The 15,757-nt window shown below is 47.6% G+C and overlaps 1 protein-coding gene across 1 annotated transcript in view; it reads right to left on the bottom strand.

Moving 5' to 3' along the window:
- Positions 1-15,757, bottom strand: part of LOC143501520 (AT-rich interactive domain-containing protein 3B) — a 41,033-nt gene that overhangs the window by 3,399 nt on the left and 21,877 nt on the right. Inside the window, exons 5-8 of the mRNA XM_076995011.1 lie at positions 6,248-6,431; positions 4,087-4,358; positions 306-578; positions 82-171 (exon numbers count right to left, since the gene is read on the bottom strand). Coding sequence (XP_076851126.1) covers positions 82-171; positions 306-578; positions 4,087-4,358; positions 6,248-6,431 — 819 coding nt within the window. The remainder of the gene's footprint in view (positions 1-81; positions 172-305; positions 579-4,086; positions 4,359-6,247; positions 6,432-15,757) is intronic.

Here is a 15,757-nt window from a genome sequence, read left to right as displayed (position 1 = left end):
GTATATCAGTGCCACCCGTCACACATCGGTCCTAGCCCCATGAGTGGAGCTTGTGTGAAGAGGGGTGCGGGTGGTGCGTACCTGAGTAGAGTACTCCATTCACCTCCACCGAGACGCTAATGCTGGCAGCACCCGTGGAGGAAATACTCAAGGCTAGGTCATGCTTGTCATCTGTGGAAACATGAAGCAGTCACAACATGGTGCACCAATCTCCCCTCCTCCTCCCTTCTTACACACCCCCTTCTCATTCTGACTGGAGGCCACCACACTGTGGCAAAGCTGCCCACCCTGCCCAGGGCACTGACCCTTGTGTGGCACGCCCAGGCGCAGGTTCATGGGCATGTGGGAGGCCATGGCGAGCAGGTTGTGCTGGAAGGCTTGCTGCATCAGCCTCTGCTGCTCCTCGGCCAGCCGCGCCATCTTCCTCTCGGGGCCCTCGGGGGCCCCGGGGCCCGTCTCCAGCTTCTCACGCAGCTGCTCCAGGGTGGCGGCCCGGGCGAGCCCTGCCACCTGCTGCGGCCCCAGGGCCAGCGCCATGGAGGAAGCCCTGTGAGCAAGGAGAGAGGGGGAGGCCTCCTCTGGGGAGGAGGACACAGACCAAGGGAAAAGAAGGAAAAGGAGAGTAGGAAAGAAAGAAAGAAAGTGAGAGAGAGAGAGAGAGAGGAGAGAGGGAAAGAATATCGTGCTGCATTTTTGTAAGCAGTAAATGTCATGCGATCAGAAAAGCGATCGGACCGGTCTCATTCCAAATCAATCAATCTGAAAGCACTTTAATGCGCAGGGCATTAAGAAGTCAAAGAAATAAGAACAATCCATTCTCTTCATATTCCTGTAATTAGCACGCAGAGCCAGAGCCAAAGTAAACAGCGCTGTAGAGCAGAACCTCTGTTCCCACACCCGCTCCCAGGCTGAAGACGTGGGACCAGACTGGAGCCGTGCGAAGGCACTATAATTAGCCGTGGAGAATCACCTTCAGGCTCTCGGGTATAACGCGCGCGCCCACACACACACACCAACACGCGCTCGACGACACGCACGGCTAACTATTAGCCCTCTCCACTTGTGACTGGTCTGGGTGACGTAGCAGGACTGAGAACACCAATTGTGACCGACCTTCCAGCACTGAAGCAGGAAAAAACTAATGTTGGGAGTAAGCCTGTGTTGAAAAAATCGATTTTCCGATTCAGAATCGATTCGCATATGATGATCTGATAATCGATTCGTACGTCCAAAGATCGATTTTTTAGTGAACTTTTACCCCCGCCTCGTCACTGAATTCACGCAGACGTGCTCGGTCTAACTAACTGTAAAACAGCATGGCATCGGACAGTGCCGGTAACGACGATAGTCAAATCGGCAATCTAAAAACAGAAGGACAGTTTATCCAGTGTCAGTGACTATTTACAGTTAGTCCATGTCACTGACAGTTTACCCAGTGTTTTTACAGTTTAAAAAAGTTGGAAATGTTCTTGTAACGTTGGGCGCAAGGCGATGGACACAGAATCCTTTGCACTTTCCAAATCGTTACGTTTATTACATTTACCAAAGCGCAGACAGCGCACATAAAACACGTTTACATAGAACATGTGTGACTCAAACAAGACGAGCACAGGACGCTGCGTGAACGCACATTAAATAGACAAACCACACAAACCCCCAGTGATGACGAGACGAGCCACAGGTGAGACCAGTGACTGTATATACGCAGACAACGTTAACACACGCCCAAAAGGGAGGGGTTGGGGACCGTAACGTGACGGTTCTGTTCTTATATTCGCACTTTAAAGAAAAATACACGTTTACATTTTATACTTTCAGTTTATTAAGTGTGAGCACTTTTAAAATAAAAATGCATTTGGTAGCAACAGCTTTTGGGTGAATTCTTAATTATTTCAATCATAATAATAATGCACTGGTTAGTGTCCCAGTAGGAGTCCACTGTTGCAGATATAGACACCTTAAAGATGTCCTCTGTTTATTGTCCTGGATTACCTTTCTTGAAGGTAGATTTATGATGACCCTTTTCACCAGTCTTCCAGCCATCAGTAACTACCAACTACCAGTAACTATTTGCTGATTAATATCGATATAATACTAGTTTTAACATGTTGCTTTTGTACATAGTCAGGAAACAGCTCAAATACATTTTTAATAACACTAACCCCCGAATTGGATCGAATCGGATCGAATCGATTAAATCGAAATAAATCGATTCTTAATCTTCAGAATCGGAATCGGATCGATTCTTGGAATTTGAATCGATACCCAGCCCTAGTTGGGAGTCCTGGCTCCTAATGTGTGTCAGAGAGAACACTGCATTTACCAATGTGCACAGGAGAGGGCGCTATTGGTCAACGTACTGAATTCTCAACGAGCGATTGCAAGCAAGAGCATTAATTTCACAAGGGGCTCTTAACCCTCCTGTCGTGTTCGGGTCAAATCTGACCGATTTACAACTTAAACCACTCATAAATATTGTGTTTTACATCTGATTGCTGCAAGGCCTTATGCCATCCTCCACACTATGCACTGGAACATATAAAAGTGATGATAATCTTTTTCATTGAATTTTGAGTGTTTTAAACCAACGTTTTACATCTGTGTTGTTGCCGGTCAAGCGTGACCGTCACAGGAAATGAATGGGTATTCAGAATATATTCATCTATCAGACAGAAAACATCCCCCATACACACTCACACACACACACCTACACACACCTACACACACACCTACACACACAGACACACACACACAGACACACACCTACACACACAGACACACACCTACACACACACACACACACACACACCTACACACACACACACACACACACACACTCGCTCTCTCACACACACACACATGCACACCTATACACACACCTAAACACACACACACACACACACCTACACACACACACACCTAAACACACACACACACACCTACACACACACACACCTAAACACACACAGACACACCTAAACACACACAGACACACACACACACCTATACACACACAGACACTCGCTCGCTCACTCACTCACTCACTCACTCGCTCACTCACTCACTCGCTCACACACACACCTACACACATACAGACACACACATATACAGACACACCTACACACACAGACACAGACACACACACACATGTTATGCCTATGTTTGCAAGGCCCCTCTGATCTGAGTGTGACATGCCACTCATGTGCATGAATTCACACACACACCTACACACACACACACACACCTACACACAGACACACACACAGACACACATACACACACACACCTACAGACACAGACACACACACATGTTATGCCTATGTTTGCAAGGCACACTCTGATCTGAGTGTGATGAATTCACACACACACACACACACACACGCGCGCACACACACACACTCACTCACTCACTCACACACCTACACACACACCTAAACACACACAGACACACACACACTCACTCACACACACACACACACACCTACACACACAGACACACCTACACACACACCTACAGACACAGACACACACACGTTATGCCTATGTTTGCAAGGCACACTCTGATCTGAGTGTGACATGCCACTCATGTGCATGAATTCACATGCGCGCGTGCACACACACACACACACACACACACACACCTACACACACACTCTCACTCACTCACACACCTACACACACACCTAAACACACACACACACACACCTAAACACACACAGACACGCACACACACACACACACACTCACTCACACACACACACCTACACACACACCTACACACACACCTACACACACACACACACACACAGACACACCTACAGACACACACACGTTATGCCTATGTTTGCAAGGTGGTGAAAAAAATTTTTGTGTGTTAAAACAGACCGGTCTCTAAAGACCGGGAACACTAAAGTAAAAAACGTGAGGTCAACAAAACCGAAGGGTTAATACATATTTACACAGTGGGAATTTTCACTAGATAACCCCTTATCTGACCCCTTACATGCCAAATGACAGCAATATAATATGGCCACACCCCCCCTTTTTTAAGGTGGTGTGGTTGTTTTGAGGTCTACGCCCACTTACCATGACCCTTCTTGAGGGAGGGGCCAGGGGAGCCCTGGAGGCCATTGAGCGATGCCGGTGCACCTGCCCCGGCACCCAGTGGGGGCAGGTGCATCTTGGGAGAGGAAAGGATGTGGGGGGCGGTGCTGGGGGAGGGGCTAAAGCGGAACAGGCTGCTGCTGTAGCTCGGGCGACGCCCCTCTCGCCGGTTGCTGTCGATGGCGGCCTGCAGCTCGGTGGGAGAACTGAGACCTTTCCGTGCACATTCGTATGGATACAGGTACTTCATATACCTGAAACACACGCAAAGCAAGATCTGAGGATTCATTAAACAACTCACATCACGTTGAAGGAGTCATTTATATTACTGTGTGAGAAGAGGTTTCATCTTCCTACTCTTTGTTCCTATGCTGATTAGTGTGGACAAAAGTTTTAGTAAGGAGTGCTCGGTTCTGTTTCGAATCTTACTAGACCTTACCTAGACCTTACTATGTCCTGAACCTGTCTGAAGACGGGTAGATACGCAGGCTCCGATGAAAATAACAGATTAGTGCATAGTTACTACTAGTGGTGGGCCGTTATCAACATTATTGGCGTTAACGGCGTTAGATAATGTGGTACTCTTATCGGGCGATATAAAAAATATCGCCGTTAATCTATTCTTAAAGTTGGGTTTGGGAACTGGGTCAAAATAGGTAAGCAAACTATGATGACTTTCACCTTGATAGTTTAGCTCGGGTGTATTCCTAACCAAATTGCACAGTAGGGGGCGAGAACAAGTTTTCAAACCTGTGAATTACAAAGACTACCACAACAAATCGCACATGTGCTTATATGGGTGCAGCCACGAAGCCGCCAGGTTTGCTTCATGGAAAATTATTTTTTAGGAAGTTTCCTAATGGAGACATTGACAAGACTAAAGTTGTTTGCACCTTATGCAACGCGGAATTCGTTTATTGTCGGAGTTCTATCAGTCTGAAGTACCATTTAAACGTAAAGCACCCATTTGCTAATGCTGCTGATGCTGGGTCAAGCACTGATGCAGCCCAGGGGAAGAGTGCATATAGTTCATATAGGACAGACTGTGTAGCCCTGGAAATGGCCTGAGTAAAAAAAAGAGGTAAAACTACTTGGCATGACATGATTGCAGAATTTTCCTTTCCCATAAATCATCAACTTTCTCACGCGTGTAGCAGAGATGACGACACCCTCGATCAATACAGAGAGCTTCCAATGCATTAGATCAGCGAATGGACGCCAACAATGAAGAAAAGAGAGGTAATAAAGGAGGAGAGAGAGTGAGAGAGAGAGAATGATTGTGTGTGAAAGTGTGTACGTGTGTATTGTCAGGTCCAATCCACTACGGTCATGAGAAACTTTGGCCAAATGAAATCAATACACCCATCTCATCAATACACCCCTCCAATGGGAGCAGGAGTTGATGTAAAGGGGATTAAAAGAAGGTGAGAGAAAAGAGAAGGAGCTGTGTGTGTGTGTGTGTGTGTGTGTGTGTGTGTGTGTGCCTGCTCGTCTGTGTGTTTGCATGTACGTGTGTGTGTGTGCCTGCTCGTCTGTGTGTTTGCGTGTACGCGTGTTTGCGTTTGCGTGTACGCGTGTGCCTGCTCGTCTGTGTGTTTGCGTGTACGTGTGTGTGTGTGTGTGTTTGCGTGTACGTGTGTGTACGCGTGTTTGCGTGTACGTGTGTGTACGCGTGTTTGCGTGTACGTGTGTGTACGCGTGTTTGCGTGTACGCGTGTGCCTGCTCGTCTGTGTGTTTGCGTGTGTGTGTGTGTGTGTGTGTATTTGCGTGTGTGTGTGTGTGTGTTTGCGTGTGTGTGTGTGTGTGTTTGCGTGTGTGTGTGTGTGTGTTTGCGTGTGTGTGTGTGTGTGTGTGTGTTGCGTGTACGTGTGTGTTTGCGTGTACGTGTGTGTTTGCGTGTACGTGTGTGTTTGCGTGTACGTGTGTGTGTACGCCTGCTCGTCTGTGTGTGTTTGCGTGTACGTGTGTGTTTGCGTGTACGTGTGTGTTTGCGTGTGCGTGTGTGTTTGCGTGTGCGTGTGTGTTTGCGTGTGCGTGTGTGTTTGCGTGTGCGTGTGTGTTTGCGTGTGCGTGTGTGTTTGCGTGTGCGTGCACGTGTGCGTGTACGTGTGTGTGCGCGCGTGTACATTATGCTCTCCTTACTGGGTGCGGAGCGTGAAGGCGGCGCTGGTGATGGAGGTGGGTAGGTTGAGGCCCTTGGTGATCTCCCTCCAGATCTTCTTGTTGATCACCTCCACCAGGCCTCCCTTCTCCGTCACCAGCTTGTACAGCATGTACAGGTCCAGCACCTGCTTGGCCATGATAGGGATACGGTTCACCGGCGTCCCTGTACACACACACACACACACACACACACACACACACACACACACACACACACACACACACCACATTAACATTTCTGCTTGCGTACAGTGCCGTCACACCATCTGGAGGAACGTCATGGTAAATCACACCAGACTGTCTTCCTAGAAGAGCTTCTAAATACAAGTCAATTAACCTAGAACTTTACCTTTTAAAAATTTTATAATTAACCTTCATAATGAACTACAATAATTATCAGCAACATTCGGGACCTGATTAGTCACAGCATTTATAAATATGACGTGCAAAAATAAACCACAGCCAGTCGCGCGTTTTTAAAAGGTTAAATTTGCTCCAAACAAAGGCCATTTAAAAGGCCAGAATTCTTCGCATAACTACACAACCCGGACTATCTGCCATGTTGTGCTCTATTCAATACTTGAGATAATCAGAAGGATCAAGAGAGCTACTGCTTTGATTGTGCCTCAGGTGAGCTTTGGGTGTTCCCATCAGACACGCAACAGCTGCTCCATCTGAAGGAGCCCTCAGCGGTGGGCCAACACAGCTTTACTCAAAACAGGACCGACTTGGAAAACAGGCTCTGGTGCATGACGGTCACACACTGCACTTTTGATAGTGAGCGTATTAATCTCGCAATGAGCTTACAGCGAGGTCGTCAGGAGCTGGGGGAGGGTGGGCAACAAGCCCCGCCCACCCCAGCCCGCTACTCCGCCTCTCCATGTTCTATAGGCTCCTTGGATTACGCAAGGATTGAGCCGTGCTGCTAATCCACAGCCCAAAGCGGAGAGTGCTGTAATGAGGCTTATCTGGAGGACTGTGAACGTTAACGCCACACAGTGCCCTCTCCGCCACGTTAAGGCCCCCAGGGTGTGGCTACGTGTGTGTGTCTACTGGGACACTGTGTTGCTTCTACTGTAGACCCAAGAGCCATTACTGACCCTCGGAGACAGCAATGGGGCACAACTGGAAATGGTCCCTCTAATCTCTTACAAGCGTTGCAGTGTGTGTGTGTGTGTGTGTGTGTGCGCGTGTGTGTGTGTGTACGCGTGTGTGTGTGTGTGTGTGTGTGTGCGCGTGTGTGTGTGCGTGTGTGTGTGTGCACGTGTGTGTGTGTGTGCGTGTGTGTGTGTGTGTGTGTATACACCCTGGTCCCCTTCATTCAACCTTGTCGACAATCAAAGATCTGAATTTGAAAAATTCCCTCCCTGCGCCTACAGTAGTTATGACCATAGATTATGGTGCCTTAAAGCCATAATGATACAGGACTCGTAGTGCATCAGACACCCTGGGAAACAGTCATAACGAACCCCATAATAGTCATAATTCACCACCATTACAGACAGACCTGCCATAAGTTAGGTATTCCAGTTCCAGCCTGTGTTTGTACAAGCCTACTCCTGTATAGATACTACACACACTCCTCTACACACACCACTCCACAGAAACCCCCTCCACCTGCAGGTCTGTAGTCATCTCCACGCCATTGTTTGAAGAGGTTCACATTCAGAAAACCTATGAATAGTCCCTCCCCCATGATTTACAGAGTGACATCATATCACCAGAGCAATTTTAAAGGAAGGCTGGGGAGGGTGTAACAGCCATTAGCGAGGCCTGTCTGTGTGTGTGTGTGTTATAGGGCACACGTGTCACCCCGATGACCGACCACTTCCAGAGTGTGCTCTGTGGTGCTAGAAGTGTGCGCTCATTCCAAGAGGCTCATCACTCCCACCTCAAACAATTAGTGCAACCGCAGAAGGGTCAGAGGTCAGCTCGGGGGTTATTGACGTCTGAATTAAAGTGCAGGTCAGCAGGACGCTATGTGATCGTATTCCTGTGCTGTTTCCACCCCCACAAACACACAGGCAACTGGGACTGAAGGCTTGGAGAGAACACACACACACGCGTGCGCGCGCACACACACACACACACACACACACACACACACACACACACACACACACACACACACACACACACACACTCCTGTGACTCATCCTAGTCATCCTCATCCTCTTGTGTGTATATATGTATGATCTGTGTTATCACTGCTGTCGCTCTGATGCAGAGGAAGGTCATGTGTGCGATCCCTGAGACAGGGTCCCTCTCTACACTTCATCCTCTTGATCTCAGGAAGGTTTTCTTTGCCATAGTCATTGTATGATTTCATTTGGATTTGATTTAAACTCCACACAAAAGGTTTACTTCAGAATTGCAGTATTGACATCAAGTATTGACAGATTTCTGCATGATCTTTGATTGATCTAAAACTGCATAACATTCACAGGCCAGTTCAATTGGCACAATTTAACGGGTCTTCAATGAAATGATTTCCCATAGAGTTTATAGGCAGTTTCCTGTAGAACTGAAACATTAATATCTATGCTCTGCATATACAAAGAGCTATACATGAGGATTTATGCTCAGTTTTCAAGTCAAACTGGATCAAGATCATCTAGCTTGTGTCAAGATCATCTAGCACTTTTATAGTGTTGCCAAGATAGTCAATGTCTGCTAACCCACTGCTTTGAAGACAAATACTTAAGTAGGACATCCTGCAGGTATGGGTTACGGGCCATGATTGGTCACAGGTTTTCTGTCCCATCATGCCCTGCCTGTCTGATTTTCCCCCTGGGTGCAGGCCGATCAGGAGCAGGGAGATTAATGGCAGCTGGGGTCAGAGGTCGGGTGGGTGGGAAGCAGAGCGGGTGAGGCCCCGCCCCCTTGGTGAGGCCCTACCCGGGAGCCAGGGCAATGCTCTGCACTCAGAAGCTGAGAGAGAGAGAGAGAGAGAGAGAGAGAGAGAGAGAGAGAGAGAGAGAGAGAGAGAGAGAGAGAGAGAGAGAGAGAAAGAGAGAAAGAGAGGGGTAGTATGGAGGGGAACAGAGAAAGAAAACAGCAGTGAAAGTATGTGTGCAAGTGACAAAGAAGGATAGCTTCAGAAAAGAAAAGGGGAGAGAGAGAGTGAGAGAGAGAGTGAGAGAGAGGGAGAGAGAGAGAGAGGGGTTAGTAAGGAGAGTTGTGAGGCAGGTTCACAGCCTTGGGCCTGTATTATACGTCAGCCATCATGTGTCCTGGTCATTTATAGGCCGACATTTGTTACACTACAGCACATTTATAGCCACTGCAGTCAGGCGCTCGATGGGGAGGCACCGCTTGGGCTAGTCGACGAATGGCCACCAGGTATGCTGGGTAATAGGCCTCGGTCCACTTGTGTGGAACTATGAGAGGACAGAAGAGGAAGTGACACAAAAGCTAAAGCATCAGCCGCTACAATCAATCATAGCAGCCGCTGTCCTGCTGAGTAATCCGGAGGGGGGGGTGTACATTAAATAACAAGGATTTGACATCTCTGCCATTCCTTTAATTACTGGTGAGACTTCCAGCTAGCCGTCTGGCAGGGGGAGTGCCAGGTGTCCGGCAGGGGAAAAGGGAAAATGAATTTTTCAGTGTGGGCGTAGCAGCCACACTGGTGTGAGGTTTCACGCTCCTAAGAAGAGGAAGAAAGAGCCGGAAGAAAATAAGGAAGCAGGAGGATGTGGTGACCACGAGAAATGGTGGGGTGGGAACTGACATATGAGAAATCACACACACACACACACACACACACACACACACACACACACACACACACACACACACACACACACACACACACACACACACACACACACACACACACACACACACACACACACACACACACACACACACACACACGCAGGTAAACTGCATGACCTTCACACCATGAAGGTCAAAGGGTGTCAGTCAGCATCGGCACGACAGGCCCAGTTCTGTCATTGTTGCAAGAGAGTTTCTCAGCACACCTGAGAACAACCTTCTCAGTATAAGTGTCCGCCACTACCCTACAGCACCTCCATTAGAGCAACGAGGAAGGGCTCAGGCATCCAACACTCCCCCTCTCCCCTTTCAAACTTTTCCAAACACTCCATTGACGAGACCACACTTAGTTCCAGCTGTTGTGCGTGCCCGAGTGTGCACAGTGTGTGCTTGTGTGTGTGTGTGTGTGTGTGTGTGCTCAGTGCCTGGTCATGCTTGGGCAGAAGACCTCCAGGTCAAACACAGCTGGACACGCCGGTCTGATACTGGACACGCTGGTCTGATTCTGGACATGACACGCTGGACCACGCTGCCTCCCGTACGCACAGCTGCCATCATACTGCGCTTTCTGGTTTTAAATAACTCTGACCTTCAGACTCTCAACCAAAGGCAGCCGGACAGACACCTGACATTAGCGTGTACTAAATGACATTACGAGCGATTGCCATAAATACAGACGTAGGGAGTCGTGCAGTGCTGCATGGATGACCTCCCCCACCCCCGCTCCACGTGTCCCCCGCAGGGACGTGAACCCACATGACCTGGAGGGACGGCAGATTACACCGAGAAGGGGGGGGGGGGGGGGGACTCGTCGTGTGTGACAGGGACCACTAGATCCATCAGGCACCTGCCGGACTGGGGCCTCACACACACTGCGGAGCAGACATGGAGCCCGTCCGTCTACGTTAAGCCTCTGACCAGATCTTCCCAGGAACACCAACTCGCCATGTCATTTTAGTAATCAGAGTCAAATGGGTGTAACGGAGCTGGACCTCAACTGCAGGGGGTATGATCTGTGGTCACACGGGCCTGCCCTCAGTGACAGCGGTACAGAGGAAGATGGCTGGATCTATAGTTTGTTCTGAATTCAGTGCGCAAGTGTGTGCACAAACGCAGACACACGCACAAACACGCCGACACATGCGCAGACAAACGCACACACATTATCAAATACACAAATTTTGCAAATTGCTTGTGTGTTTGATAATGCTGAACTGAAATACTAAAGTATATGGAGGCCCAGAGTGGCCAAAGGCTTTAAAAGTCAAACAAAAACTCTTAAGATCAAACAGAGGGGCGGAGGTGTAACTCAACACACTGGTCTCCTGCTCACAAAGCGGGGTCACCTGTACAGGGGGAGCAGAAGGAGGAGGAGGAGGAAGGGGGAGAGGAGGAAGAGGGAGATCAGAGGACAGGGAAGAGCAGAAAAGGCTCGTCAATGTGAAATGTGAGATGGGCATTTTGAGTGTAACCGGAGTGTTTGTGCTCTCGGGGGAAATGGCTGGTCAGAGCTGATCGCAATCTAATCAACACCTCATCGAAACGGGAGGAGAGGGCATGGGGGAGGGGCTTAATCCCCTGACACAGCACACCAGATTAAGTTGAGCTGACAGGTGGGGTTGACCAGTTATCCACAAAGGCTTCTAGGCTTATATTGCAGTGTGGTAGTGGGATACAGCAGCACCCGAGTCAAGAAGGAAGACAGAAAATTGCCAGTTTTCCAGAAGATGCATAGCAAACTTTTCCTTAGTCAACATGACAACCGAACACAATGAGGTTTTGGGGCTATCTGGGGTAAATGGACGACTGAAACACTCCACACGCCCCACCCCCAGGCCTTCTGACTGTTGCTTAGAAATCCCTTAGAACATCAAGCGTGCGTGATCAATACGTGGGCACGAAGGCCAATGAAGCTGTGAGGTTGCAGCTCAGCAGATCAATACCGAGCGATCGGTTCGGTGAGCTTCTGCTCCTGGAGTCTCGGAGGAAAAGCCCCCTGAAATCAGAACGCAGTGAAACACCACAGGACGGGCGCTGCCACAGAAACACTGCCTGAGAAGACTCTCCAAATCCTCCAGGACAGCTGGATCTGCCGTGACCTGAATGACTGCGTGCCGTCAACAAAACGTGGGCCATCTCCTTATATGCAGTCAGTGTCACATTCAGACAGCAGGTGAAAGAAAGACAGCTTCAATAGAGTGGATGCTCCATTATTATGAGCTCCTTAGACAAACATATTTGTGTCACGCAAACACGCATATCTAAAGTATTGGATCGGAGGAAGACGCAGGTGCTCTGGATACAAGCGTGCGCCAAGGAAATGTAAAATGACAAGAATGACAGCCAATTCAGGTTTTTCTGGTGATCGACAGACTCTGCACTGTCTTTCCTGTCCGTTTGCCATTATATCACATCAGTGGGGCCAGAATATCTCCTGTGGGCTGGTACAGAATTGGCGGTCATCTGTAAACTGTTTGTGTAAGACATGGGCCCCTGGGTTGGGGATCCCCCCCCCCCAAATTCCTCCCATTCATTTTGAAGTGACAGACAGCAAGAGAAGAATGAACAAAAGAAATGTGGACAGAAGCAAAGTGTGATGTCTTACTGCAGACTAAAACACATGGAGACAGAGTGTCATGTCTTACGCTAAAGCCCAAATTGTCACAAGGAATTTTGTGCCCATTTCTGGTTATTTGTTTTATAATCTCCTGATTAAGTTTCTGGAGAAAAAAAAATAAAAAATATATATATATATATATATATATATATATATATATATATATATATATATATATATATCACACATCCTATCGATGAGCTGCTGGTTACATGGGCAGATGATTAGAAAGCAGATAGCGGAGTGAGCTCCTCCGGTCTTCTGGGTGTCTGGAGTCCCGAGTGTGACGTGCGTGGCGTGCGAGTGCTGCAGGACGGACCTCTCGTCTCCAGCGCAGGACCATCTCTGCTCTTTGATCTCTTCCTGCCCCTCCACAGACACAACGCACGCCACTTTAACTGGCCTTTGATTTCCCAAACTCCAGTCCAGCCGTTCTGGGAGAGCTCTCTTCCAGAGGAAACGAAAGCGGACGTCTCGTCGTCTGCGTGCGGACAACCCCCCCCCCCTCCCGCGTCTCCTCTCCGTCTCCTCTCCACTCGGCATCTGCTCTTTTCATCTCACCCTGTCCGGTCTGGAGTTGCTCAGTGCTGCTGTAAGAGACTGGGGAGGGTCCTTGGTTTTACAACCTCATTAATCACTGTGAGGGATGGGGCTGGCTAATCCAGCCTCTCCCCGTCTGTGGCCACACCCTCCCACACCTGCCCAGAACTGCCCACTGCCCTCACTACAGCACAGCTGATCCGCAAAGGTCCAGTCCTGGAGACGCATGCGGTCAGTGGGAGGGAGGGAGGATAAACAAAATCCTGATAAAAAAAGTTTTATCTTATTTTAATTTCAACAATTTAAATAAAAATAAAATGTAATCAAATCATAATTAAATACAATAATTTAATAAAATGATGTTTAAAATGCAGATCTAAAGTAAGGTTTTGAGGCTCTTCTTTAAGGTCTGCAGGGATGAAATATCTCTGAGCTCCTCAGAAAGAGAGTTCCAGAGCTTTGGGCCATAGTGGCTAAAAAGCACCCTCTCCAATCTTAAACTGGGTTTTAGGAGTCACCATTAGATTACTGTTTGAAGACCTGAGTGGAACATATCTAACTATCATTTCACTAAGGTAAAGAGCAGCAAGGCATTTAGAAGACACCATGAAGACATTTAAAATCCATCACTAGAACCTTAAAATCTATTCTAAAACTGACAGGTACCCAGTGCAGTGAGTGGAGTGCAGGTGTAATATGATCTCTCTTTCTCCTGCAGGTCAGAACCCTTGCAGCAGCGTTCTGAACTCGCTGTAGGGGAGAAATAGAGCTGTTTAAGAAAGCAGATAAAACAGTGTTACAATAATCTAGCTTAGATGCGAAATGCATGGACAAGTTTCACTATCAGCACGAGAGAGCATGTCACAGACCTTAGCAATGTTTTGAGGGTGAAAGGTGTAAGATGTCCTGCATGTATTCATGATGTGTGATTTAAAGCTGAGCTCATTATCAAAAGTGACGCTCAAGTTCTTAACACATTGCTTGGCCTTCAGATTCATTTGATTTAGAGAAGCCTGAACATCATTCCTTTGTGAATCACCACCAAGAACAAGAACCTCCATCTTCTCTTTATCTAACTGCAACAAATTGTCAGACATCCATGTCTGTATATCACCCATGCACTCAAACAGTGAAATAGTTGATTTTAGGACTTTAAAGGTTCTAAAGAAATGTAAAGTTGAGTGTCATCTGCATATTGATGATATGTCTCTTAATTGATATGGGGTAACAGAAGGTTGAACAGTTGAACAGTAAAGGCCCAAGAATTGATCCTTGGGGGACCGCACAAGTTATTTTTTGATATGTGGAGGAAGAGGTACCTAATGCAACATAATAATTGCGCCTATTTAGATAAGATCTAAACCAGTCTAAGACTAAGTCCAACAAGGCCTACCCAGCTCTGGAGTCCATCAAACAGGATGTCATGATCAACAGTTTCAAAAGCGGCACTTAAATCCAGCGAGTTTATTCAATCTCAGATCATTTTCTACTTTTGCAACATCAGTAATTTCAAGACTGTTAATATCTATACGTTTAGAAATTATTAACGAGTGTTTACGAGTTGGACCTGATGTACGAGCTCAAAAGAGTTAAGCATCCTCATGAATTCAGAAGTGATTGGAGCTATGGATATATCCATGTGAATTTTCAAATCCCAATAATTAAACCATTTTTGCAAAATCTTCAAGAAAGTCTGTGTGTAGTCTGGGAGGAGGAGAGATGACTATCAGTAGAACTGAATTATTACTGTTGAGTTCTATTTCCAGATTCAAACGTAGAATGTTCCCCTAATAAAATCTGCTTACAACTAAATGCTTTACAGTACAAACATGCAACACCACCACCTCTCTTATTTACTGTCTGAGTGGGACTGAAACTTCCAGCCCAGCCTGGGCCCCTGTGAACACCTGGGCTCCTACAACTCCCACTGCACCAAACCACCAACAGTGGCAGTTTTTGTTATTTTATTTTTTTTTAAACACGTCTGTTCTCCACTCCCACCCCCAACTTTTTCTGCGTTTTCCTCTTTGCCATCTCTCTCTTACACACACACATCCCTTCCCCCGATTCCTGTGACGTTGTAAACAGAGATCTCCCACTCTGCCCCGTCTATCAGAGCGACGAGAGGAATATTCATCATCTCAACTTGACAGTACTGACAAGCCTGGAGTCCTTCTGTGTCTTGTCCACTGAAGTACAGATCTCCATTCTTACTATTGAGAAAGAGAGAGAGAGAGGGAGAGAGAGAGAGAAAGAGAGAGGGAGACAGAAAGAGAGAGAGAGGCAACGCATTCCACTTCTATCTGGAGAAACCAAACTCACTGTCATGGTGTTTTTTACACAGGCTGCTGAGGTGTTTTTATGTTTCATTTATACTGGTTACTTGGCTGTTCTATTAGCTGGAGAGGTGGTGGCTAATCAGAGAGGAGGGGTGGGGATGGGGTAGCTGTGTGCTAGGGTTGAGGGATAGTTAGCTAAGGGGTTGTTGGTGGTAGTTAGCTGGGTGGTAGGATGGGGGTAGTTAGCTGGGTGTAGTTAGCTGGGTGGTAGGT

This window comes from Brachyhypopomus gauderio, chromosome 2 (assembly GCF_052324685.1).
Source record: "Brachyhypopomus gauderio isolate BG-103 chromosome 2, BGAUD_0.2, whole genome shotgun sequence".
Lineage (NCBI taxonomy): Eukaryota > Metazoa > Chordata > Actinopteri > Gymnotiformes > Hypopomidae > Brachyhypopomus > Brachyhypopomus gauderio.
The sequence above is the reverse complement of the archived record's forward strand: the minus strand, read 5'-3'. Positions and strand labels throughout refer to the sequence as shown.